This window comes from Myiozetetes cayanensis, unplaced genomic scaffold (assembly GCF_022539395.1).
Source record: "Myiozetetes cayanensis isolate MyiCay16 unplaced genomic scaffold, myiCay2020 scf18, whole genome shotgun sequence".
NCBI classification, from domain to species: Eukaryota; Metazoa; Chordata; class Aves; order Passeriformes; family Tyrannidae; genus Myiozetetes; species Myiozetetes cayanensis.
The window spans coordinates 10,045,631-10,072,756 of record NW_026087389.1 but is presented as its reverse complement, the minus strand read 5'-3'; the positions used below and the strand labels follow the sequence as shown (position 1 = coordinate 10,072,756).

At 43.1% G+C, this 27,126-nt stretch overlaps 3 protein-coding genes across 5 annotated transcripts; 2 read left to right on the top strand and 1 right to left on the bottom strand.

Moving 5' to 3' along the window:
* Positions 1-143: 143 nt before the first annotated feature.
* On the top strand, positions 144-23,017 carry TMEM43 (transmembrane protein 43). 2 transcript variants are annotated; one of them, XM_050312798.1, is made up of 12 exons: positions 144-259; positions 940-1,089; positions 2,036-2,170; positions 2,300-2,394; positions 3,189-3,238; positions 4,893-4,962; positions 5,586-5,656; positions 5,822-5,943; positions 6,554-6,628; positions 6,710-6,811; positions 8,263-8,380; positions 22,824-23,017. In XM_050312798.1, the coding sequence occupies exons 1-12, from the start codon at positions 248-250 to the stop codon at positions 22,841-22,843; spliced, it is 1,020 nt and encodes a 339-aa protein (XP_050168755.1). In that variant the 5' UTR covers positions 144-247; the 3' UTR covers positions 22,844-23,017. The 2 variants fall into 2 exon arrangements, with proteins under 2 accessions (XP_050168755.1, XP_050168754.1); XM_050312797.1 differs by lacking the exon at positions 22,824-23,017 and adding an exon at positions 9,338-11,236.
* XPC (XPC complex subunit, DNA damage recognition and repair factor) lies at positions 12,390-23,955 on the bottom strand. Of its 2 annotated transcripts, none has more exons than XM_050312796.1 (16): positions 23,811-23,955; positions 23,011-23,212; positions 21,954-22,093; positions 21,037-21,160; positions 20,115-20,199; positions 19,460-19,617; positions 19,136-19,256; positions 18,847-18,936; positions 17,490-18,422; positions 16,876-17,036; positions 16,578-16,659; positions 15,990-16,124; positions 15,311-15,480; positions 15,000-15,093; positions 14,353-14,442; positions 12,390-13,715 (listed from the first exon to the last, which is right to left on the bottom strand). In XM_050312796.1, exons 1-16 carry the CDS (start codon positions 23,896-23,898, stop codon positions 13,503-13,505), a joined length of 2,886 nt encoding a protein of 961 aa, XP_050168753.1. In that variant the 5' UTR covers positions 23,899-23,955; the 3' UTR covers positions 12,390-13,502. The 2 variants fall into 2 exon arrangements, with proteins under 2 accessions (XP_050168753.1, XP_050168752.1); XM_050312795.1 differs by having other exon boundaries at positions 12,391-13,715; positions 21,954-22,096.
* Positions 23,921-27,126, top strand: LSM3 (LSM3 homolog, U6 small nuclear RNA and mRNA degradation associated). The gene is made up of 4 exons (XM_050312799.1): positions 23,921-24,031; positions 24,991-25,101; positions 26,301-26,396; positions 26,715-27,126. Exons 1-4 carry the CDS (start codon positions 24,011-24,013, stop codon positions 26,793-26,795), a joined length of 309 nt encoding a protein of 102 aa, XP_050168756.1. The 5' UTR covers positions 23,921-24,010; the 3' UTR covers positions 26,796-27,126.

Sequence of the window (27,126 nt, the reverse complement as noted above, 5' to 3'; positions counted from 1 at the left end):
GAGCAGCGGCTCCGCCAGGCCCGGCCCCGCCGCACTACAGCTCCCGCCCGCCCCGCGGGAGGCGGGAGGGAGGGAGGGAGGAAGGGCTTCGCGGCCGCGGCGGGAACTACGCGTCCCGGCGTGCGCCGCTGCGGGCGGGGAGCGGCTCGGGGGCGGGAGAGCCCTGAGGCGGAGGAGGGCGCGGCTGTCGGTGCGCGGCTCTTGCGGTCTCTGTGTGGTGGTACCCGGAGGGATCGACGGGCTCAAGATGTCGAGGAACGTAAGTGCTGCTCGGGCCGACCCGTTCCCCCCGCGAGGTGCCCTGGCTGGGGCCAGAGGCCTGGGCAGGTCACAGCCTCCGGGCATCTCCAGAGGAGCCCAAGAGAAGCCCCATCCCCTGCCATGCCTGCGTGCATGTTCCGATCTAAAACTGCATCTTGGTAATCCCCCCCAGCCCGCCTACGCACAGATAAACCCCTGGGCTCTCGTGTTGTCACAGGACAGCAGCGGCGGGTTTGTTTTAAGCTATCGCTTTTTGTTGCCCTGGATGTAATTATTTTGAAGTATGCGGTCGCTCTGTCGCTGGTGAGGTGAAATGTAACTTGTTATTTATAGCAGATGTTTTAGCTGGTCTGGAATTCAGGACTATTACTCAGTTTGTCGCGGCCTGAATACAGGGCGTGGACACCAAATACAGAACCTAGAGACAGACTGGAGAAAGCTTGAACCACTGTGAAAGAAATAGTTTTTTTTTCCTATCAGGCTGGAGTTTTATTTATTGACTGTATTTCTGATTTCAAAAGTGTGATGAGCCATTTAAAAAGTGTGGGAAAATTTTGGTCCAAGGCGAGAGGTGCTACTCTGTAGAGCAGTGATATTAACAAAGCAAACAGAGTTGTTTTGAAACTGAATGCTTTCCCCTTTCACACCAATATTGCGTTTTTGGTTTATCTCCAACAGTTCTCTGACACTGGCAGCAGAAAAGAGCATGTTAAAATCACAAGTGAGTCCAAACCAGGGTTCCTGGAGAGGCTCAGCGAGACTTCTGGAGGCATGTTGATGGGACTTGTGACATTTCTTTTGGCTTTCTACCTTCTTTTTACCAATGAAGTAAGTGAAATATTGTCAGTGTTTGTATACAGCTTTATTACTTCATCCATGAGAAGAGGCATTTATGTCTGGAGAGCCTGGTGCTTATGCTTGGGATATAAGAGAAGAGTGAAATCACAGGGCCACAGATAGTATTTCTGTAGAACTGAGTGTAGTAGAGACAGCGACAGTGTGTGGTGAGACAGAAGATGAGAGACTGATGCATAAACAGTCTGCGATATTATTGTAAGGGGGTTGCATGAGGCAGCCACATTCCAGCTGTCTCTTTTCTTGGGATAACAAAAGGCCTTAATTTCTAGTGTGGTTACAGTTGTGTTGAAGGAATTCATACCCCATGTTGCAAAACCAGGAGTGTTATTTATTCATTTATTCTCAGTGTTATTTTATGTTTTGACTTTAGATTTTACTAAAGATAAGCAGGGAATCCTAGTACCCCACCATTGCAAACATAGAGGTTTGGAGTGGGAGAGCATAATTTTCTGAATTTTCACCTAAGACTTCCTTTTGTACCTCTGCATGAGGAAAAAGACCTACTAGCAATTTCAGTGACTTTGCAGGAGAAAGCACACCATGCCATGATGTTAAGGCAGGGGAAACTGCTGCCAAGAAGTCTCCTGGGTCTGTGGAAAAATTTGCATCATTTTTGCAGTTATTCGTGAACGATGAACAAAAGAGGTGAAGAGCTTTGGACTGTTGTAGGAGTAATTTATGTTTGAGAAGCTTAGTCAGTGTTAATGGTCCTGCTGCATGGGCAAGAAATACTGCCCCAAACTGTGTTAGACACAGAGGGAGTGGAGAAGTACAAGTGTGTTTTGAAAATACGCCTTGAGGCTGAATACACAAGCATTCCTCATGGTCTTCAGTTTAGTTGTCTTCTAACCTTTTTCACAAAATACTGCTGTGCCATTGATTCTCCACAAGTTGATTTTGGTTTTCTTGATTGCAGGGACGAGCTTTGAGGACAGCCAAATCTCTTGATGAGGGACTTTCTCTTGTGGTCCCTCTTGATACCATCCACAGTATCTCACAGCAGAACGAAGGGAGACTGGTGCACTTGTCTGGTGCTCTGAGTACATCTAAGGTAAATGAAACAGTAGCTTGAAGATGGGAGTATTTCAGGCTTGGAGGGAAGTAAAAGTCTTTGCCAATTAAAGTTATGTTTGATACAGCATTTATACTTATACTTGCATTTTCTTTGACTTTTCCACAGCCCTTGTTTGACCCCAGCTATGGGCTCTCCATCCAGGCTGTCAAACTTAAGCGTACCGTGGAAATGTACCAGTGGGTAGAATATGAAGATTCCAAGTAAGTGAAAGTAATCTTTAGAAGTTGTTTATGAAGCTGTGGTATTAACAGGATCCCATCACAATTTTTTTTTTAATCTTAATTCAATCTCTTAATTTCTTTAGTACTTAACTAAACGGAGACACTATTTCTTGATTTTTAGAAGACTCTACTACCTTAATAATCAAAAACCAACATTAATTTCTAGATTTGAAAGTAAACTGCAAATTTTAATTGTTTGAGAAACACCCAGGTTAGTTCATCATAGGCAATTTTGAAGTCTTTGTACTTTTTCAAGGTAATTAACAAAACTAATGAGATGTTTACTCTGCTAATAGTTGCAAACCAAATAATATTCCTAATAATACCACTGACAGTAGTATGAAAGTTATTAGCTCTTAGCTAGGTCTGACTGTACAGAACTAATGTTCCAAATGTCTTTCATGTCACAAAAAAAGTCAGAGATTGTGAAGCTGTGAAAAATAATTTCTCAGTTTTAGCTTGCTTATGGTGCAGTGTCTGTAAAACACTTGATTTCAGTCAGCTCACTGTCTTTAATACTGGTTGTTCCTCATTGCTCTAGTCAACACCTCCTTGTTGGAAACATGGGAATAAACAGTTTGTGGCTGTTCAGCACTTGTGTGTAGTTTTCTCCTTGTACAGAGAGTAGTTCAGAGAAGAGTTAGGTTATGTGTAGAGATAAGTTTGTGTTGCCAATGATCTATCTGTCCGTTTCATTTGTAAAGTGTATTGTGCCCTGAGCAGGGGTGTGTGTGCACTGTTTTGGTTCTCATCCCAACCTCTTTTCTCTGCAGGGAATATGAAGAGAATGGTGAGATTAAGAAAGAGACAAAGTATTCATACAGTAAGTTGATCAACAGAAAGTCCCTTTTTTTATGGATGTAACTTTGGGCTTTTATGTGTGTATATTTTGTTTATATTTTGTAAAACCTGTATTCTTGGGAAAGAAAGGAAAGGAATGTGAAGAAATAAACAAAAGTTCTGATACCTAAACAAGTGGCAGAACCTCCTTTCTTGAGCTAACTGAGGTGAAAGGAGATGTGCTGTTATCAACAAGTACTGCAGAAAATCTGAGTCTTGTTCCATAACTGCTAAAGGTTCAGAGAAGCATCGAGGGATAGAATGCTCCAGAGATAGAGCCCACAAGGACCCCAGTGACAGGAAATGGGTAGAGATGGAAATTTGTTCAAAGCTATACCTGAGTTTACACTTCAGACATGGAGTAACTGGGCATTAATCAGCTGTGAGCAGCAGAGAATAGACAGGAAAGAGCAGTGTAGCTGCTGCCTCCCTCTAAGGGAGCCTTTTGAAAACTTGTTTATGTGTTGACAGCAGGTAATGAAAACCACCAGCACCTTCTGATGTGCACTGTGGCTTTTGCCAGAGGTTCTTTTGGCAGGAGTAGAACTGAGCGTGATACTCTGATCTGCCCAGGGGCAGGAAAATACTCTGAGTCATCGTATTTCTGGAGATTGGTCTCTGTGCTTCATTTATCTCTGATTAAAGCTCATGGATGTGTAACGTGGGCGTGCAGCAGTTTCTGGGTGTGATCATATAAAAATACCCAGCTCAGTGAAGCCTTGGACCCTGCAGTATGGAGGTACATAAGGAGCAAAGCTGGTAGTTGTGAGCTCTGAAAAAAAGCCTTACAGGCTGACAGGGAACAAAAAGAAATGCCATTTAAAAAATCAGCTGCCCTCTCAAGACTGATGGATTCTGTCCAGTGAATGTCTGTGTATTATTAGCTGTGGTGGGTTAGCCTTGGCTGGCAGCCAAGGACCCACACAGCTGCTTGCCTGCTCTCCCCCTCAGTGGTTCTGGAGAAGAGACTGGGAGGAACAGGAGTTAGAGAGCTTGTAGGTTGAAATAAAGATAGGGAGATGGCTTTCCATTTGCCATTGTGGGCAAAACAGACTTGACTTGGGGAAAATTAACTTCAAAATTTATTTTAATTGACAATAAATTAATTACTGAATCGAGTGTTGGCAAAACACATTTGCTCTCATCCTTTTCCATGCTCAAGTTCACTCCATACTCCGTCCCTTTGCCCCCTGCCCCTTGTTATCACCAAAGGTTACCCTCACTCCCTTTAGTGAGGGCAGGGGGTGGGCTTACAGTCAGTACATGGTGGTTTCTCTCTGCCACTCTTCCCAGCTCTGCTGGTTCCAACAGAGCTCACAGTTCTTCCTCACAAAACGGGGTTATTCCTGAAGTGTGGAGCCAGGAATCAAAGCCTAATCATGGAGGATACCAGCAGCAAAGCTGAGCAAAATTGAGTTACAATTTTGTTCCAAATATTTATTTTTTCCCCTAAATCCCACCGTTCCCTAATAGGCTAGGAGGATGGACCTACATATCAGTATAGACTATCACATACATACCTTGATGTAAATACTATTGCTAGAAGTGTGACTTAGAGCTGATTAATTGATTGAGAGGTGTCTTCAGTAAGTCAGATCCAAGTGTCTTTTCCTCAACCTTCATATCATTCTGTTTAGATACAGAGTGGAAATCGGAAGTTGTGAACAGCAGGAACTTTGATAAAGAAATTGGACACAAAAACCCAAGGTAATGTTCCACCTGGCACAGTCCCTCTGGATTCTGTCACTAGATCTGATCAAATATGAAAGCTAAATTACTAATTTCATAACACAGTGAAGCAGATGGAAACTGTTGTTCTTTTGGTAGTTGGGACGATGAAGGTGTAAAGAAATTAGAGAGCAGTTCAGAGCTGCCTGGTGGGACCAGAATTAAGTTATCCATTGGTAATAGCTGGGCATCAAGCTATTATTGTATTACCTCTGGACCATGGGGTCTCTGTGCAGGAGAACTTGAATGGGTTCCTTTGTGGCTTTTATTGTCCTTCAGTGCAGTCTATTAGTAATTCTTTCTTTTATTACAAGTAGAGGGTTAGAATAGGAGGTGTCCTCTGAGCTTGTCATGCCACTTGCATGCTGCCTTTTCTAAATCAGTGTGCATGAGCTCACAGGCTTGTTTATGGCAATTGCCATATAGAATTTGTTTCTTGTATGTCTCATCTGCAGCATTTTAGTTACACTACAATGTGCTAAGTTCTAGCTTGCTGGCCCTTCTCCCAGTGTTTGCCATAGTACCTTTTCTGTGCTGTATATTGCATACTGCAAAATAAGAGTTTGATCAGGGACTGATCAGGGACTTTCTCTGTTCCTCAGTGCCATGGCTGTGGAGTCTTTCACTGCTGTTTCTCCTAACGTCCAGGTTGGCAGCTTTGTCCTTTCTAAGGGTAAGGATTGCTCTGTCCCAGCTTTGTGTCTGCTGTTGCGTCAGCAGTGGACTTTGGTTCTTTTCACAACAACCGTTGTGTCAAGTGATAATCAGGAAGCCAGCCAGCAAATTGGCTCTTCCAGGTTAGACACTGGGCCTCAGTGTGATGCTTTATTCTCCTTAGGTCTCGTGGATAAAATTGATGACTTCAAGCGGTTGAGCTTGGCAAACCTTGAGGATCCACATGCTGATGTTACCCGGGGAGGAGATTACTTTTATCACAGCGAGAACCCCAGGCGTCCAGAAGTAAGACAAGAAAGATAAACCAAAGTAGTGATTACTCTTAGGTGACAAAGAAACTGGGGCATGTCCCATTTCTATTTAAATATATAGAAAATGGAGTGCAGACCATCACACAGGATGACTCCCTCAGTGCAGTCCTTCAGCATGAGTTCTTCTCTTGCAGGAAGTTTCTGATCCTGCTTCATCTTCTGTTTTCTTGAGTCTGCCATGCTTTTAAATGGAAAGACATGGGATGGTGCTGGGAGGTGGGTTCTACCTCTGCCTTGCTGAAAGCAGTTGATGAAATAGCTTGTTGTCAGCGTGTGCTGCCTGATCTGCTCTGCCAAAAGATGAAATGACTAGGAATTAACAAAACATATAATTGGTGTTACTGTGCTCCTGCAGCTAAATCAGAGGGGACATTGCAGCACAGCTTTTGAGCTCTCCTGTTTCGGCTGTTGACTAGCCCTGAAAAAGTACAGCTTGGAAATCATTCTGGATATCCTCTGGCTTGACATAAACATTGAGAAGAAGTGTTAGTACATAAAGGGTGTTCCCATGTTGAGTTGCCTTTCCTGTGATTTTTCCTTTGTGAAACAATCTTTCTTGACTTCCGTTCTTTTTTTGTTTGTAGGTGGGAGACCTTCGTGTCTCATTCTTCTATGCAGGTCTGAGTGGAGATGATCCCCATTTGGGCTCTGCTGATAAGGTGAATCTTCAGCTGGTTTTGTATTTTGTCAACTCTGTTCCCAACTCAGTAACCAGTAAATACTTCTCTCTTTGTTCCAAGGTGACTGTGATTGCTCGCCAGCGAGGTGATCAGCTGGTTCCGTACCACACCAAGTCTGGAGACGTCCTGGAGATCCTGCACCCTGGGGATCTCTCTGTGGAGGTGAGATACCACACTGTACTAGTGAGGGGTTAAAACTGGAGATGGTAGTGCAGAAGCAGCAGAGGAGCAAGCTCTCATTCTCCTTCAGGTCTGCTCTAGTGGATGAGATACTCAATGTAAACATTGGCTTTTCTCACTCCTTTTTCTAGAACAACATGCTGTAGCCTGTCTTTGCCTTCCAGCTTTCTGCATGTTCTGTGTGGCAGAAAATGCCATGGTTTGGCCAGTAACAGTTCATAATTTACTATAATAATTTCTGATTTTTTTTAAAATCCTCCTGTGATACTTTTGAACATCCTTTGCTTTAAAGACTGTTTCCATGCCTTCTCATTTACTTTTATTTGCTCCTTGGTAGTTTCCTGCTTATACATTCAAGCACATGCTTTTGAAAAGGTCTTGTGTAAAAATAGTAAAAGTCAGGCTTTAATTTAATAAACTGTAGGAGCTATTCTCTCTTCAGCTCCTAATAACAGGACTTCAGGCTTGTTTGAAGTGTTCACTGCAATTCTGACTGAGAAAGAACCTTCAGGCAGAGCATTATGCTCCAATAAATCCTGCATGCTCCAGCAATTTGGTGATTCATTTACTCCTTTTAGTAGGTTTGTTTCCATTAATGATTGTATCATGCCCTGCTGCTAAAAAAATCCCAAATGTCAAGAGTTTACAGGAGCTCCCAAAAGCAGTTAAAAGGGCTTTTGTTTTGACTTGAATTAGTACCGCTAGAATCTCCTCTCTGCTGTGAGCTTTGAATCTTCATTAGAATGAATTTTAGTTTATTGAAAATTAACTCACTACAAATAAATAATTTGTAGAGCAGTTGTATGTACAAGTAATTAATACACTGATTTAGTGCTTTATTATGTCCCAGCCCTCTTCATGTGAATGTTTTCTGAAGCCAGAGTGTCACACAGCCCATTTAAAAAAAAATCTTAGAAGTCTTGCAGATAGATGCTTTGCTTTGCCTGATGCAATGCAGAAATACCTTTTATCTTTTCTTCCCTGCATCCTGCTTGCTCTTTTTCACACACCTTTCCTTCAACCATCAGTGGATAGTGTTGCCTTTTCTCTCTTCCTCCAAGCACAGTGAAGTCATATCCTTCTGTCTTTAGTACAGTTACTTATTGGTATCTTATTTTACACCATAATGTTGAATGTATCCAACTGCAGCAAAACCTCTGTGCTCTCTGCCTGTGGTTAGTGTCAAATGGTGCTTGTTAGGCCCTTAATTCAGAAAAAAATTCAGTTTCCCTTGTGCTGCACTGTGCAATCTATTGCAGTGCACTGCCACACTGCACAAACAAACCCTGTGGAATGAGCTGCAATGCACCTTCCACAAAAGAAATTGTACCCCTAAAATGCTGTTGGCTCCGATTTGCTCATAATATGCTGGAATTAAGAGGATCTTGAAAGAAATCAAGGAACAGACTGCATGTCGTGGTGTTTGCTTTCAGGAGGTGTTTCAGAAGGAGCATCAGAGTAACACCATGAAGACCTGGGCCCTCCGTGGAGCAGGCTGGCTCTCCATGTTTGTAGGCATCAGCCTAATGACCCGAATCTTTTACACATTAGGTAAGATTTTTACAGAAAGGTAAAATGATCTAAAGGTAAGATTGTAACCTCTAGAGAGTCTTCTTTTGCTCCCATAAGCAGTTAATTAGTTTGGAGACCAGAAGGAATCTGTTTTGAACTCAGATTTGATTTGATCTGAAAGTCACTGTAGGCAACTGCAGGTAAACAGGATCCCAAAACCGTCTGGTTGCTTTATGAACACTAAAAAAGCCCATGCAAATATCTGTTGCCAGTGTCAGAAGATCCAAGCCCAGTGCTTACCAAAATCAGAAGCCAAAGCACATGTTGGGCTGGTTCTTTCAAAAGGTGCTGCAAGACAATGACTTTCTGCACCCACATACAACTGGTCCCCCCTCAACAGGTCCTAATCAGGAGTTATGTAGGAGTATGTCCTCGTGTCTGGTTATTCTACACTATTGTAAACAACAGCAAAAGAAAGTTTTTGTTTATTCTTTTAACCTATAAAAGTGCTGGAATGAAAACAAAAAAGCAGGACGATGCCCCAATCTTGTATAAACTTCAGACATCAAAGATATCATTTGCTTTGTAGCTGGTAACTTTTTTTTCTGATCTGTTTAGCCATACACATGCTGCTGCAAGATCTGTTGTTACCAGAAATTAATTTTTGTGCTAGCATCTGGTATCACTTGCCCTAGACTTGTTCCATAGCTGCAAGGCTATTCATCTCCTCTGCCTCTCAAGCCTTGGACAAGTCTTCAGACTTCATTTTGGATTACTTCCTGTCTGAAGAGATCACAATAGCCTTGCCTTATATATTTAACTGCTGCTTAATTATCAAATGCCTTGAGGATGCCTGGAATGCCTTATCCAGTGCTCATGATAAATAACTTGAGTCTGTCTTCTGCCTGCAGTAGTTAGTGTGCAGGTCCTAGGCACACTTTCTTTAAAACTATCATCCTGTCAACTGCTTTATCCCATGTCTAATTCTCTCTGCAGTTGACTGGTTTCCTGTTGTGAGGGATCTGGTTAACATTGGATTAAAAGCATTTGCCTTCTGCGTAGCCACTTCACTGTCCCTCCTGACCATCTCCGTGGGGTGGCTCTTCTACCGCCCCCTCTGGGCTCTGCTCATCGGGCTGCTCTCTGTGGTTCCCGTCCTGGTGGCAAGATCTCGTGTTCCACCCAAGAAGCAGCAGTGAGAAGGAGGTGGTCAGGTCTTGAGCTGAATCCTGGTTAGAAACTTCTCAAGTGCTTTTCTATCCTGGTTCTGGCACTGTGCTTCCAGCAAATCACAGCTCAGCAGTGAGCACGAAGAGCTGGGGAGGGGGCTTGAGTGGGGCTGTTGATACACGTTATCCATGGGACTATAGGATGCTGTTTGTAGGAAGTCAGTGACATTAACTTTGTGGGGGAAAAAGCAATTTGGAGGGTCTGTGTTTATGATAAGTTAGTGAACAAGCAGCTTTGTGTCTCTTACTGCTTAGTAATTCCCCTGATTTGAGAACTGGCAAGTCCTCACTGATGGGTGTGGCACTTGTGTGTTTTGGAGAAGGTGCCAGCTGGATCCCATGGACCATGGTTGGATATCCTTAGGAAATACATGTGTGTACCTGTCCCTGACAAACCCTCCCTCTGCTGCCTTTTCTAGTAGCACAGTCAGGTACACACCTTTGGCTGACGCATTTGGCAGTGTGTGTGTTCAAATGGAAAATTGCTTAGGCAGATTCCACACAGTATTCATGTAAATCATGTGCTTTTGGACTGGGGATTTTCAGAGTAACTCAGTGTAATGAGTGGCCAGGTTAGCAGTGCTCTGAGGTTGGGCAAATTTAGCAGGAAACATTGATTTCCCCCAGCCTTTTAAAAGTCTCTGAAGTTGTTCTTGGTTAAGCATCCAAAATGATAGCCTGAACTATACCATTGCATAAGCATTTCAAAAATTTAACTTGAAATTGCACCTAAAGGGATACTCTGAGGTCACTAACCTGCTGCCTTGAAACAACATTAACTTTTATAATTGGATGTATAGTCTTTAAAATACTTGGGTTTTTTTTGACTGTGTACACTGTTTCTTTTGAATTTCACTTAGTAAGGACAATGAACATACTCCATGAAATTAAGTAATGGAAATGTTTTTGCCTGATTAGTTTTCATAGATTTTAGTAGCCTAAATTAAGAGCTTTGTATCATGCTAGAGGAATGCCTTCTTGTAGTGTTGTGGTGGCTCATGTTTACATATTTCTGTTGTAAGCAGTACTTGAGACTGGAGACACTCTTGTACTGTTTAAAGTCTCTCCACCAGGATGGGGTCTGTCTTCCAGATGGGCTTACAGTGTTTTGGGGGGTTCTGTAAGTACATACAATTCTGTACAAAAATAATGTCTTCATTTATGAAATCAATTTATGACCATCAGAAGAGTGTTCTGTGTACCCAAGGAACTTGACTTGAACATACATAAAAGCAAATGTTTGCTAGAAATGGTACTGCCAGAGAAATCAGTTACAAATCATAAATGTTCTGAGAAGTCGTCATTACTTTATCGGTCTTAATTACTTTAATTTTTTTGGTATTTGAATGTTGTCGGTTTAGTCTCGTGTCTCAGTTCTGTTGGTAAAAGCAGGAGCAGTGAGTGAAAGGACAGGAAGTGGATGTGACCTTATGCAGGCAGCTGGCCCATGTTAGTGGTACTGCAGAGTCTTCCTGCTGCTCACCAACACCAGCTTGTGCTCCACCAGTTAGGAATTGCACTCCACTGGGGAGAGAAAGGGGTTGGAATGCTGCTGTTTTGCCCATGATGCGGGACACTACCCAGCATTATCATATTAGAGATGAAGATACAATTTTCTACAGAAGTGCTGAGCTTTTGTATATTTAATAAAATACAGTTTTCAAAAGGTTGGTCTGTAGGCTTCTTTTTTATTAAATGTAAGTGCTGCACATTACATGTCCAGGAATAGCGTCCAGGTACGTGAGGATTAGTTTGTACCTTCCACGTGAACTAGTTTTCTGTTATTGGTTACAAAAAATGCACAGGTGAGTTTTGTTTGTCCTGCAAATACTTCCCCATTTTGGGAAGCAAGTTGCTAATAACAGCACAGCTGCTCTCTGGTTTGTGTACAGCCTGCCAGGGTTTGCTCCCCTTTACCAACTACTGAAATCAGTCACTTCTTTGCCTCTGCAAGATTATTTGAAAAATATGGTGGTTCAACCTGACTGCAACAGCCTCTTGTATTTTTAAACTGTTCATTCAGCAGTCTAAAATACTTTTGTCTTTCATCCCAGTGTGTGCACCAGAATGAAACACAACACATTTCAGATTCCTTCCACAAAGAACTTCACATTCCCCAGGCCAGGTGCTCTGGTGAAACCAAGACTCACTTTCACTGCATGTACATAAACAGTGTTCCTATAGGAACAACTTAAAGCACATTTACTCTTTCATCTTTCCCCACTTGAGTGGGGAGCAGTGGCTGTCCACGTGGCTGCAAAGCAGGATCCTGCTATCTGAAAATGTTCTTGGGTCTTTTCCAGCTGATTGTAAGTAATCCCTGGACTCAGAGCTTTGTGTATCCCTGCTGTGTGTCCCAAGTGAGGCAGCACAGAGTTGCTCTGGTACAGCTGATACCAGCTCCTGATTCAAGCTGATGAACAGCTACCAATCCCAGCAGAAGCTGGACATGGGCCCCACACTGAGCACACTCATCTCAGTGTATCCTGTGTCCACACCAACTCAGAAGGAAATACACCCTCTGGGCCCAGTGCAGTTTTAACCTGTTCCTGCAAGATACAGACTTCTTGAAGCTTTATGTGCACATCAGATCTGCTCCCCAAGCCTCCAGCTTAGGCTGGTCTTTATTTATTTTGAATTTGGTAGCAAAACCTGAATACTCAGAAGACCCTTAACGATAGAACAATTCACAAGCGGCTGGTTCTGGGATATCCTGGCACCCAGGATATTACAGCGTGTTCTTATCCACAGTCCTTCCAGGGAAACAGCTGCTTACAGAACAGCAAGCTGGCCAGAGGGGAGGTGTAACAGACAACAGATTCTTTTTTTCAAACTTTATTTTGATCTACAAATACAGTACAAAAATAGATTTCTTTTCTGAACATAATTACATGTAAGCCATTTTCTTGCATTTTAATCTTTCCTCTGTGACAAAGTCCAGCAATGACTAAACTGTTTTCCTCTCTACTTTTGAAGAGACAGTGTCAGTGAAATTTAGATATATAATACTGCAAAAGACAGATCAGTATTTCTACTACAAAGTGCAGGAAAAGCTTGTGTAGATTTTACATTCCTCTCTCAACAGTTTTTTAATGCTATGGTACTGAATAACAAGAACTCTATGGTTTCAGTGAATTTTGTTTCTGACAGTGACATTCAGCCAGTTTTACATCTTTTGCTTCAGAACAGGATCTTGGTAAGAAACAGAAGCAAATATGTATATATTCAAATTACATAAAAAGGCATACTGAATCTTAATTTTGAAATGATAACAGAACTTCTACCTTCCAAAGCACAATATTTCTGAACATAAAGGAAGACAGTAGGCTGAAAAGCCAAATCCAAGTTCCCAAATTTCAAGTATTCTTTACAAAGTAAATTTTGATTCCTCCAATTCCTGATTCGCTATTTCTTTAGATCTTAGAGGAAGTATATCCCCTTCTCTGATTATGAGACAGAAAGGCCAGAACTCTCACCATGGATTTGGATAAGCTATGGATCAAAGCAGGCATCAGCAGTCTTTTGGGCAGCTCTCCCACAGACACTTAAAGAGCAGCTGGATGCTTTAGTTCTGAGCAGGCAGGAAAAAATGAAAAGCAGTAAAAATGGGAAAAGAGGGAGCTAATGAAAGAAGTACCTCTGGAAACTGAATTATTAGAGCTGAGAGATTCAAAAGAGAAGAAAACCCCCAAACCCACAAAGTGATCTCCTCAAAAGGTACAACTGCAAATCTGCTGCTCCAAAGTCTAAGGATAAAAGGAAGAATCTAATTACCTGTATTATCAAAGGAAACTGGATACTGAATTAGGGTGGTCCCTGACAGCTCAGAAACACAAGTGCCCAGGAAGACTAAGTCCCTAACTGGCAAAGGATATTTTTATTATGACTAATGTTCTTGCATATGGAAATGTCAAGGAAAAAGCTTGCTCTAATCACAATTTCTCAAAAGGGAACAACTGTGCTTCTTCACCTTTCCTTTCTCGCTTGCTCTTTCTGGTTGTCTTCTCTCCTTCTTTTTTCTCTAACTGGCGATTTTGGGGCCAAGAAATGGCCACATTCCCCACTGCGCTCTCTGAGCTTGGAGCTCCTTCTTCATCAGAAGAGAATCCCGCCCCTTTCTCTGTCTCAGCTGCTGATGGCTCAGTCTGGAAAAAACAGGCATTCAAATCGTTAAGTTGTTCTAGGGAACACTCATAACCACCCCCTTCTAAAAGGGCTTGTCATCTGTCACAGTAACACTGAGTGACCTTACAGAAGTTGGTTGTTCCGGTTTGGGGCTATTTCTGGACGTCAAACATTCCTTCAACACAACCAAAATGTTTTTAATTATGGATAAATAAAACCAAACCTGCTTGAAAAAGGTCAGGTTTTCACTTTTCTCACTGGGGAAAATATTAAGAACTAAAATACCTGACTTCATAACAAAAAAGCATCCCATTCTCAGCCCATTAGCTACATGCTTGTCTTGGAGGAATAAATCTAGGAAGGGTGTATGTCAAAATAGAAAATAATACCAAAAAATTATGCTTTGGGAAGCAATAACCTCTTGTTAAACAATAATGAATCTTTGATGGACATGACCACATCGAATTTCTGGTGTAGTTTTTTTGACTAGGTGCTAGTCACATGCTACCACTGGGAAAGAAGAATAATTTTGAACAACTATACTCTGGGAATTCTAGTCTACAGTTGGAAATATAAATACTGGAAAGACTGGAAAAACATCTACCGGTAGAAAGATAACATCCTGAAAAAGAAATCACTAATAGAAATGCAGAATACCTTGATGGAGTAGCGTTTCTTCAGTTTCTCTCTGATGAGAAGTCCTTTTGTCAGCAGCTTCCAGTTTCCCAGAGCTCTCTTCTCACGCTTCTGTGGGGGATTGAAAAGAGAAAAATTTACAAGTTTCAATGTATTTGTGCCCACAGAAGACCAAAGTTCAAAGATTTTTTTTTTTAAACTGCCAACAAAAAACCCAAACCAAACAAAAAAAAAAATTAAATGTGGAAAAGATTACAGGCAAGATTACAGAAAAAGATTACAGGCAAATATATTTTTAAGTGTCAAATCTGCTTGTGTCCAATTACCTAAATATACAAATTACGCTCACTTTCTAATGTACACCACGACTGTGCAAATTACACCAGAACTACCTCCAAAACTTTAATCTTACCTGTGTATTCCTCGGTTTGTTTTCCAGCAGATGTGGAAAACTATTCCAGAGTATGCAGATACTGCTACACACTTGTATTGCATCCCACTGCAGTCTGGACAGCAAGTCCAAACTGGGGCTCTCGGGGGATGCACCAAGCCCCCCACAGTAACTGCTCTGTTTGTCGCTTACACAGCCCACCCTGTTTGACTGTCCACTGTTTCAATGAAATTCTTAACACATGTAACAATAAGGAAGCTGCAAAAATAACTCTCACCTCCTTATCCTTCTTTTCTATTTCTGCTTGTTCGTTCTCCCAGGCAGCAATGAGAACCTCTTTGTACTCCTCACACACCACGTAGCCATCGGTACTAGGAAGGAGAACACAATTCTCTGTCAGCTTGGAGAAAAAAGAAAGGGGGCAAATGCCTGCTGACCCAGCCAACCCAAAAGCTACTGAACACTGACAGAACTGTCTGTCTCAAAAGATCTAAGTGTGTAAGTGGTCACATGCACTCTTTAACACAGGGTATACAACTTCTGCAGGACATCAACATCTGGCAGCTGCAGCAAAGCAGTTTCACATACACTGGGTGTGAGTAGCCACCATGAAAATCAAATCCAGTGACGGCTTGAGCACAGTCAATGTTCAACTTCCGTGCCACTCTGTTCAGGTTTGGAAGCTTCAGCTGCACACAGCCAACAGGTAACATGGATGGCAGGAAGAGATAGACATTTCCATACTCGTTCCGAGGAACCTGTTATTGCAAAATTAAAGACAGATGGTGATATTCCTGCTTTTTGGAGGGAGGTGAAAATCCCTGCTGCAACTCAAGGGCTCTCCTTCCTTCTGACCTCCTGCATTCCACTCCAATTAACATTCACATGACAAGGCACAGGCCTAGATTTTAGCTGCATGGTTATCTCCTAGCTATGTGTTATGCCCAGGCCTTGTTATTCAGGCTGTAATGCAGAGAATTAGCAAAGCAAACATAGGCTAAGAAAATTAGACCAAGGAAATTACAACTCCAGCAGTCTGCACTGCCAGCACTAATGAAAGAGTACTGTACCCTTTTCTCTCCTGTACTCAGGGAAGAAAGATCTCAAAAGTTTTGACCATTTACTCCTGGGTACAGTTACCCCCAAACCCTTAATCCCGACTCCAGATGCTACTTACTGATCTGAAACATGCAACTTCTAGAAAAATAAAGTCCAGAGTTCCATACAAACACTTCCTTTAACACCAGCCCTCTGCCTTCCCAGCTACCTTTCCATCCACTGCTATAGGAGGCTGATACTCCTCTGTCTGCCAGCGGCCGAACAGCGCCAGGTCCTCTCGGTCCCGGTTTGCCGGCTCCGCGAGGCGTGCCTTCCTCGCCTGGTTGGAAAATCCTTTCACCATCTGCAAAAAGAACAACCAAGCCTGTAACACCACCTGACAACAAGCTGACACTGATTTCAGATTTTCCTAGGACATCAAAGGAGGAGGTTCTGAGAGACCAGAAATGCTATTTCCTGGATTCAGTATCCACTGCCTATAAATGATAACCCACGGCACCTTGTATGCAACAGGCAGCCACATCAGCAGTGCACATAAAATACTAGGATGTCTTTGAAGAAGATGAAAAGGGAGCAGTTCTGCCAGATACCCTCAGGGTGGGAAGAAGAGAAAACTAGGCTTTGGGTAGTATGTAGAACTATAGGCACAGCAGGTGGACAGATTCACAGTGCAGCTACCAAAAGGCACGCAAGCGAGAAATCTGCATCTGCTGACAGAAGACAAAAACCAAAACAGAACTCAGCTTGAGCTTCAGGGGGCAGGTGTATTGCACAGGAGGAAGTCAAACCCTCTTACCTTATAAGGCACTTCTCCAATCCTCACCACCCGAGCTTGCTTCAGCCAAGTGTCCCTGGAGTGCAGTGTGTGTACACAGTCTCTAAAAAGGCCAGAAAGAAGCAAACATAAGAATATTGAAGTGATCTATAAAAGATCTTCCAAAATGTTAGTAGTAGTAGAAAAGCTGTCTGAGCAGCAAAATGTCTCACCTGTCTATGCCTGTGGCCCAAGACTACTCCTGATACCATCAAGCAAATTAGCTTTTCAGTTTGTTACAAGTGTCACAGATGCAGCTGACAACAAGTGCACAACTCACCTGGCATAGACAGCCTCTCCCCTGCAGTACCCCAGGATAGCAGCTGACTCAGGATAGATCGCCTGGAATTTCAAGAGGTGCCTCTTCAGTGCATAGAGAGGGTGGTTTTTGTACTCTCCAATTGCTGTTGGTAGAGGCTGATCTTGAAGCTTAACTTGAAACTGTAGGAATTATACAAAGGAGAGTGATTTCACAACTCTCTTGCACTACTATGACTACAGTATGGATCAGAGGAAAAAAACACCAGAAACTTAATCAGATGAGTCAACAGACCAAAGCATTCTTGTTGCCAACAGGTACAAAGATATGTGTACTCAGATTTCTGTATTTCAAAGACTCTGAGCAGGGTAATGTTGAACTATACAGAAATCGTTATGTTTCCAGCATGAGCTGTGCAGTACTTTTGCTAAGCAAATTTCTCTGAACAGACTCTAATCAATATTATTTTAATTTACTATTGTATATCCCCTTTAAAACATGCTCCATCTCAACATTTCAAGCTCAAGTACAAACTTCCTTCCTCGTGGAAAGATTCCCAATGATTTTTCCCTGAATGAGAACCCAAGGACTGGACTCCTGGCACTAAATGTTTTGAACAACCTGTTGCCATTTACCTCAGCTTCTTCCTTCCTGTCTCTTTCCACATAGGGACTTTCATAGGGCTGCAGCGTCTCTTCCCACCACTCAGGGTCCACACGGCTCTTCCTCGTTGCAGTCATCCACACTGGATCGTACCTCTGTGTCACGTCCCTGACGCTCCCGTCGTTGTCGAACCCCACCACGTAAAAAAGCGGCTTTGTGGCATGTGTGAAGCACAGCTGGGGCTGGCCAACGTTGCCATGAACACAGTCTACAGAAACCCATTTGTCCTCACTTTCAAGGAAAACCTCCAGCCACTGGTCTGTGCCCGTTGCTTTCCTCACCTCCTGCTGTCCATCATCCTCATCACTAGAAATGATTTTGTTTCTCTTTTTCTGACCTGGAGGCAAGGCTGGAGCTGTATTTTTTGCTGGCTTAGGCTCAGATCCACACGAATTTTTTGACAGCCTTGATTCTGAAGTCTCAGTTTTAGGGCTTTTTATAGTTGTCATCTTTGACTTCTGAGAGGCCAGTGAGCTCCTCCGCCTTTTAGAGACAGTTTCAAAATCCTCATCAGAGAGATCACTCTCCTCCTCTGAAACCTCAAAGTCCGAAACACTGCCCTCATCACTTTCACTCTCTTCCTTGTAACAGACTTTGGAGGCCACTCGTCTCCGCCGATCGTTCTTGGGCCTGACTGACACATCTTTTTCTGCTAAACTGCTCTCATTACTTGATTCCTTCTGTTCCTGGCTGCCTTTAGCCAGCTTTGACTTGTGTGTCCCTTTGGTCTGAGCAGTTCTGGCTTTCTTTGGTTCCTTGATGTCTTCTTCGCTCTCTGAGGATTTCTCATCCTGCTTGGCTTTTTTGCAGGGGCATTTTTTTGCCACAGCTTTGGGTGTTGTGGCAGAACTCTCCTGTCTCTCAGAGGTGTTGCTGAGAGACGGCCTCTTGGATGAGCTCTTTCCCTGCAAAGAAACAGGCTAGGTCACTTTTATCACCCTGGCTAAGAATGTTAAAAAAAAAGACTGAAATCAGCCCAAGGTTCATGCAGACCAAAGGTTGGCAGGCATGGTCAGTTGGCATGTCTTAGGGGCACGAAAACTTCAGGTAAATGGCTGAAGAAAGGTGTACTCATGCAGCAAGTGTTTCCTAAGTTTTAAACAAATGTAAAACCACTGAAGCATAAGATGTGTTTGCTGAAGCATAAAAATGCGTGGCTTTTTTAAAGGAGAAAACTAAAAATTCAGGGTTTGCCTTTTTTTGCACTATAGACAGAACACTGGTTCATGCAGTAAGTGATTCGCTATAAGTTGCAACAGCCAGAAAGTTTTTTTAAATCCTACTAAATCAGTGACCTATTCTTTATTCAATACAAATAACAGAAACTACCTTTGGTCTTGTCTCCTTGAGAGGAATAGGCTGAAAAGACAGCACGAGGCGACACAGCAGCTGTAATGCTCGCAGAATAATTAAAAATATCTGCAAAACAATTTAAATTGAATTTAATCACAGGACTCCAGATCAAAATACAACAAAATAAAAAGCCACAGAATCACCTACGCGACCAATCTATTTTCTCCAAATCCAACCCTCACAACCACTTTGTGTATGACCTGACATACAGCACTGATCCAGCACCCAAACTCAGCAACCAACCCTGCACTCCCCAATCTCTTACATGAACCAACTCCTCATCATCCTGTGCAGCATACACAGCAAAGCGCCTCTCCAAGGTCGACTGAAGGGGCTCTCCTTTTTCAGTGGAAAGCTCATCATTTACAGTGAAGGTTCCAATAAACCTGAAATATGAGACACCTACTTACTGTTTAGTGTTTGTGACTGTATTCTTAAACTTCAGAGTTGAGCCTGTCCTGTTAAAAGGACAGACTCTCACCCGTGTATTTAAAATTAAAAAAATCACTGAAAATTGGTCATTAGTTACTCCTCTCCCTGAACTCTCGCTCTACATTCTATGACAGCATGATTTCTAGAAAAGTTTTACCATTTCACCAAGTTGGAAAGGTAAATTAGGTCCACTTTGTCTGCTGGCACTTTGGTGAAGCGGATGGGGATGACGGACAGACCGATGGCAAGGAGATCTGGCTGACTGCAGATCCTGTTCCGATAGAAACCATTCGCTAACAAACACAGGAGGTGAACCTGAGAGAAAAGTTTTTGTAGTGAGTTCTCAAGAGATTTTCTTTAGTGGAACTTCTGTCCATGGTAAAGTTGATGAACACTTCACTGCTTCTTCTAACAGAGACAGGCAACAATGAAGCCTCCCAAGCATTCACGGGGTGGAAACAGCACTGTCTTCAGAAGACAGGAAAGCCTTGCAGTCCCTGTTAGTGTCTCCTGCTCTACATGACTGGCAGTTTAACCCTGACAAAATGAAAAGATATCCCTCAGTGGAGAAATATACATCCTACTTGCATATGGTTTGAGTTAGAATTTTACTAATGCAGACACTGATGTTTCCAACTCACAGTTTAGATGAGTCTAACAATCATTTGTCAGGACTACAGCCTTTTTATTTTTTCACTTCTAGCCATGGCCCCATATTATTTGGTCAAAACTAAATTTCTTCTTTATTACAAATCAGTTCAGAAATCTTTATGCTCAGCTTTTTCTCTGCAAGGGTCCTCTGTGACAAATACCTTATGTGTGTCCTCACGAACCTCCTTGCTGAAACGTTTCATCATCCTCCGAAGATACGTCTCAAACTCGGCTTTCCTTTTTTCTCTGCAGAAGATTACAAAAAGATGGATGCTGTGGGATTTCTGTGGGCCTGCCTTTCCAGCCTCCTGAACTGCGTCAGTTCACAAAGAGAATCCGTCCCAGAGAATCTTCTGGGCACACTTACAGAAAAGTTTAGTTACTGGCTATGTGAATAGGCAAGCAGGATATATATGACTGTGAACTCCATGCACCTGACTTACTGAGACCTTGGTATATTCAGATGGTCTAAATTCCACCTAACTTCACGTGCCTTCAGTTTCTTATCAACAGTTTTGGACAGCTCCATACTATATTTAACTGAATTGTCTGACTTTTACATTACTGCTGGCATTCCATTGAGATTCCAGGAAAATTGATTTTCTCATCATCAGGTCTCCAGCCACCACCCAAAGCCAGCCTTCCTTGAGATAATGCTCCCAAATGCCAAGGGCATTCATTTGACCCACCTATTCACACCTCAGGTAGGGGCACACAGAAGCTTCCACCTGAGCTATTGAGACATTTGCAGTAACAAAATGCCAGTTACTCACAGCTCTCCTTGCAGAGATCTACTGCTGTCCCTTGATTTAGAAAATATACGTACTAAAGCACAACGAAGTTACAGGCTTGATTTTCAAGGAAGCTGAAAAGCTTCTAATCCTGCCAACTTCCACTGAAGATTTTTGGTAAACTGTCAGTGTGTAAACTGTTCTCCATCCCATGACCCTTCATCATTCCAACTCAATGGTCTGCACAAAGTGGGAATTTTCACCCAGAACACAGCAAGTCAGTGACAGTCAAGACTTAGCATATTTTTTAACTTCATCCTTTACCAGCCCTCCGATGCCTCCCTGTTCTTACCTCCTCTCTCTTTTCTTCATCTGCTCTGGGGTTTCAATCTCTATCTCCACAGGTTTGCTTGGCAGCCCTACTGCTGGAAGAACAGCAGCTTCTTCAAACTTATCTGTGGCAGGTTCCTGGAGTTCTGAAAAAAAAAAATTACTAAGTTATAAGTAAACATGGAATAGATCCCCAGGGAGGACAGACAATGGGATAAGAACCTACATTTTCCTTCTCAAGTACTCAACCTATATAAACAGAACATCCCCAGTAATAACCAGTTCCCAGATCTTCCATAACACTGTGTGTGCTCAGTTATTTCAAATAACTGTTGGATGCCAGTCACCTGCTGTTGAAGAATCAACTCAGAACAGTTTAATGGCAAGTGACTGTCACAGGCAAACTCAATCAGGAGAAAGGTGAATGACGCAGATGTGACTTCAAGGGTACTTGTAAAATAGCAAAGAGAAAAACTGACAGCTCTTCACTTTAGAAGGCATAAACCTGTAGCAGCAAAATAAGAAGATTATGATCATCATGATTCTTAACACAGTTTGTTGATGGCCACGTAATCAAACAGCTCAGTTGGTTTCATCTTCACTCTCCTTTACTGGGAATTCAGAGATTTGAATCTTCAAACTGACTCATTTTTAGCTGCTCAGTATCTGCCAACACAAGCAGCTGAGAAAGTGCTTTGTGCACGGCAGAGTGATTTTAAAGTTAAGCCAAAAAGGTCAGGAACTGTGTGTCTCTTTTTCTTCTTTGGAACCTTTCTAAAAGTATTGTGAGATATGAGCTTTTAGATACAGATATACACATGGAGCACACTTTAGGTATACAGGGTATAAGCATTTACCTGAATCCAAATGAGGAATGGTTCAAAAACCAAATTATTAAAAAAATAAATTTTTAAAAATTATTAAACATGCAATTGTTACCTTCCACGTCCTCCCATTCATCTTCACTTTCATCATCATCATCATCATTATCATTGTCAGTATTGTCTTCACCCATCTCTTTTTTAACAGGAGATTCTTTCTTCAACTTCATCTCCTTCTGAGGGGGCTTCAGTGAGTCACTCCTAAAATTATCAAAACAGCTTCAGCACCAGGAAGTGTAGGTGCTTGTTTATTTAAGAAGAACAGACAGAAGACACTAAAAATAGGGAAATCAATGAAGCATGGCCTCTGCATCAATAACAACAGACTGAGTATTTGACAATTAACCACAGAAATCGTCTCTGTAGAGCAAACTATTTCTGCCATAAATAACCACGGGCTCAATGGAGCAACATGTTTCCAGTGCAAACTTAGGTTCTGATTCTGCATGCATGTTTAAAAAGGAAACAACCTAAACTTGAGCCATGCCTGAACCTACAGAAGGTCCCGTCCTTTAGAACAGCTTGTGCAAACCAGTCCTTGGAGAAATGGTTCACTGAATCATTTGTTGTTAGTGTGTACTGAAATTGGAGCTGTTTCTGTTTCCCTACAATAACGCCCAAAGCTCTGGCTGGCCAGTGAAATGAGACCAATCAGTTTAATTTCTTTTTATTCATTTATTTACTATAGCAATCTACACATGCAGACTGCACTGATATTATATTTGTATTAAAAAGAACCGACCACGGAGTGATATGTTTAAAGATTTCTGCCTATCTCAGGCAGATGTTCAAATCTCAGGACAACATTTATTCATGCTGGATTCCATAAAGACTCGCCGGTCCCATGTAAAAACTAAAACAAATGAAATAAAATTTTATATTTAAACAACTGAATTTGGAAAGGCTCACAGATTTCCTTCCCATGCAGCCTATCTTCCTCAGGACTGACCCTGCAATGAATAAGATGGTACTTCTGCTCATCTGCATGACACAAATGTACTAAATTGGACTGAGAGCCTAAAATACACTGCTCACAACCACATACACAGAACCAGGACCTAAAGAAACCAGATGAGGAGGATGCTCCCATAGACTGGAATGATAAGTAAACGTACCTGCACATTTCCTCTTTGTTACGATTCTCTTTATTTCTACCATTCTTTTTATTTTCTTTTATTTGTGATTTTGCCCCTGTTTGTTTTGAAGATCTGGAAGTTTTTGCTGAGTTGGAGGCTCCATTATCACAAACTTCTTCCTTTTTCCTAGCTGGAGCTTTGGAGTTCTTTTTTATACTGGGCTTTTCCTCTTCAAAATCATCTGCACGGGACAGAAGAAGGGAAGATACGTTAAAGGATGAAGTTTCATCTCCATGGCAACCAGAAACAATATCTCCGTGGACCTCATTAGAGGCAGCTACAGAACTGTCAGCAGTCACAACGTTGAGTTTGTGAACATATAGGTAAGATTCGAACCACGAGACTTGTTTAAGGAAAATATTTATAGTAACGCAATAGTAACAAAATACAGGAACACAAGATGCCCCTAAAGATTCCTGGAGTCCTACCGATGGGGTCGGCTGAAAACCAAGCATCGTGCTCGCCACCCACAACAACTTATTACTCTGTGAAGCTGCGAGGTGAGACACCCCCCCCCGGCTCGCTCATCCTTTGTGAGCGCTCCTGGGCAGCGTGCGGGGCCCGCGGCACACGCGGGTTTGACCCGCGATCTCTGTGCGCCCCTGGCACGGGTAACACCGCCGATCCCCTCGCCGATCCCCCCCACCCCTCCAGCCCGGGGTGACAGCCCTTCCCGTCCCGGGGCTGCCCCCGCTGCCCCCCCGGGATGGAGCGGCCCCAACCCGCGGCGATGGCGCAGCGCCCGGTGCGGCCCGACACGGCCTCCGTGCCGCACTCACCCTCCTGCTCCTCCTCCTCCCGCAGCCCCCCGGAGCGTCTCTTTCTGGCAGCCGCGGGCCGGGGCGATGCTTTGCGCTTCCTGCCCATGGCGCTGCCCGCAGTCCCGGGCGGGCCCGGCCCGGCCCCGCGCAGGGGAAGCAGCAGGGGAAGGGGCCGGGCCATAAAGTCTCGCGGGCGGGCGCGGGAGGCGGTTTGAAAGATGGCGGATGAGGTGGATCAGGTGAGCGGCTCCCGCGGCTCCCGCGGAGCGGAGGGAAGGAGCTCCCGGTGCCTCCCGCCTCCGTCCGCGGGCCCGGGGCGGGAGGGAGAGGCAGCTCTCGGCTGCCCGGCTGGGTGGGCACGCCCGAGCCCGGGCAGCCTCCGTGAGGCGCAGCCTCCCGGCGAGCGTTTTCCGTGTGGAATGATTCCTGCCGGGGCTCGGAGCTTCTTGTGCCGGCGCCGGGGGGCGGACGAGGCTCCCTTCAGGCCCGTTTGCCTGGGGAGGGAAATGCGGGAAAGCTGCCGAGGGCAATGCCTTCTGCCTGAGGAGGAAGAAAGGAGGGAGCAAGCTGCGGGGTGTGCACGGAAGGGTTCACGGTCTTTCACTTGTGATCCTCAAAGCGCGCCGTTATCCCAAAAAGGGGCCTGAGCCCGGTGTGTTCAGGTTTCAAAGCAGCCTCGGGGCCTGGCCTGGCTGCCCTGGGGCCGAGCAAGGCCTCGGGAGGGAAGGGGCTGTGTGGGGCACTGTGTGACCGGGGCACTGAGGGTGCTGGCAGAGGTGTCAGCCTGGGTTTGGCTGTTCTGGCCTGCACCCTGCCCGTGGCACCGCTCTGGTGCTGGTTCACGTGTAGGCTCTCTGCTGCAGTGGGGGCGATGGCTGCTGGTAAGGAAAACTGTTTCATAGAATCACAGAATGGTTTGGGTTAGAAGGGGCCTAAAGGTCACCTAAGTTCAACCCCTCTGTGTGTGATGTGTGATTTGCTGTGAATTAAACAAGTCTTTAAGCTCCTGTTGCTTAGGCTGGTGAATATCCATAGACTGGTAAATAGCTGCACTCAGGTTCTTCAAGATGTGAACAGATGATTTGAAATACTTGCATCTGTGTTCTTACTTCTGTTTTCTGTGTCTCACAAACACTGAGGAATGGAAAAGTTCACAGGTTTCTCCTGTACAAGTAACTCTTATGTTTTGTTTTTTTAGCAACAAACAACAAATACTGTAGAGGAGCCACTTGATCTCATCAGACTCAGTCTAGATGAGCGAATTTATGTCAAAATGCGGAATGACAGAGAGCTTAGAGGCAGGCTACACGTAAGTAAAACATTCAGAACACTGTCATACTCATTCAGCTAAGTACTGGGCGACTGTTTTTTATGTACAACAGGCTGCTACGCAAGTTTACCTGTAATATTCCATTAATTGTTCAAAAAATTAGTTTGGAACCACAAGTGTTTGTATCTCACGGTTGAAAGTGTGGAAGGGGTTAGAGAAGGTAGGTTAAAATTCATCTAACTAACCAGGTCTGAGCATTTTCTCTTACAGAAGTGTAATGTGATAGGTGAAAAAATGTGGTTTGTTCACTTCTTTGTCTGCTGTTAACTGCCTCCCTTGAAAGTTAGGAGATGTATTTTGATTCTTGTCACCTGAATGATACCAAGCAATTCATTTCACTGCTCTTGACTTACATTTCTGTGTCTGTGAAATGAGCAATAATGCTGCAAGCCTCTTCTTGTGATGTACCCTGAGGTCTCTTCAAGACAGAACTAATGGGGTTGTCACTATCACATGAGTATCTCTTGAGGCACACCCAGTGAGGGTATGATGGGATATATTCTCAGCTGGGTTCTCTGTAAATCTCATTTGTGTAAGTGCTTTCTTCTGAGATATGTCTCTTGCTGAAACAGATTTTTGCTTTCTTTTAAGTTAGTTATCCTCCCTGAGTGTTGTGCTTTGCTGGGGAAGAGAACCAGTTGCCCTATGTGTTAACTGGGCCTCAGTTCCTTTGGAAACACAGAGGTGATGAGAAATCCATGAGGCACATTTGTAGTTTCCAACATGCTTTTGTAAGGTTTCTGGGACATGCATTTATTTTAAGTTTCTGTAGCGCTGTATGTGAAACAGCTTTCATATCCTTTAAGTTGTCCCCAGGCAATCAATTTCAGGAGGCAGGACTGGCAGCACAGAATGTGTAGCTGGTTTAATGTTAATGAAGTGTGTGTGTCTCTGAGTTCTTGTATGTGTTCTCACACAATGATTCAGAGCTATTTCCTGGAAGAGTGTTTCAGTAAGTGTAAATGTTTTCCCTTTTTTTTTTTTCTGCAGAGTACCCATTTGTTTATGTTTGTTTGGAATTATAACTACAACTGAAACTACTTTGTTTTGACATAGTGATGTATTTTGGTCAAAATCAGACTAAACTAATTTTGTATGAAAGACTTGCTAAAATTCTCATTTTAGTAAACTGATTTTTGAATTTTGGAAGAAATAGTAAAATAACTTCATTCCTACAGGCATATGATCAACACTTAAATATGATTTTGGGTGATGTGGAAGAAACTGTGACTACAATAGAGATTGATGAAGAAACCTACGAAGAGATTTATAAAGTAAGGATGTAGTGTATTTATCCCCATAGATTCTTTTTTTTAAAAACTACACTGTAATGTTGTTCAAGTAGTTTATTGCTGACTGTTTTTTGAATCAAGCTCTAACAGATGTTTGGGACAAATTGTTATGAAAGTACACAGGATATCCAAAGATTTTGTGTTACTTGTATTGATCTCTTCAGTGTCTCAGGACATTGTGTGTTTGTTGGGGTTGTTTCAGGTGTGTTTTTATGATTAAATTTGGTCATATACTTAGCAGATATGTTTTCTGAACTATGATTTTGTAAGTGTAAACTTTTCTCCTTTCCTTTCTCACAGTCTACCAAAAGGAATATTCCGATGCTCTTTGTCAGAGGGGACGGTGTTGTGCTTGTAGCTCCCCCGCTGAGGGTTGGTTGAAGCAACAAAGGATTTAACCTTCTTGGAGAGTTCCAGACTTGTGGACAGTGTTTTGTGTTTCAATCATGTGTCTCCAAATTCTGTATATGTTTTTTATAAGATGTTTTTGTCCTTTTGGGAAGGGGAGGGAAGGGGAACTAGTTTGTCTGGCAGAAAGTAGCCAGTTGAAGCAGTGTAAACCCAACCTGATTTTCTCAGAATTAATGTAACTGCTGTAAATTGGCTGTCTTGTCAAATCAGTAAAAGAATCCTTCATTTTTTTCAGTCTTCGTAATAGCACCGTCTTTTATGTTTGCTTATTTGTTTTAAATAAATTTTGGGTTATCTTTCA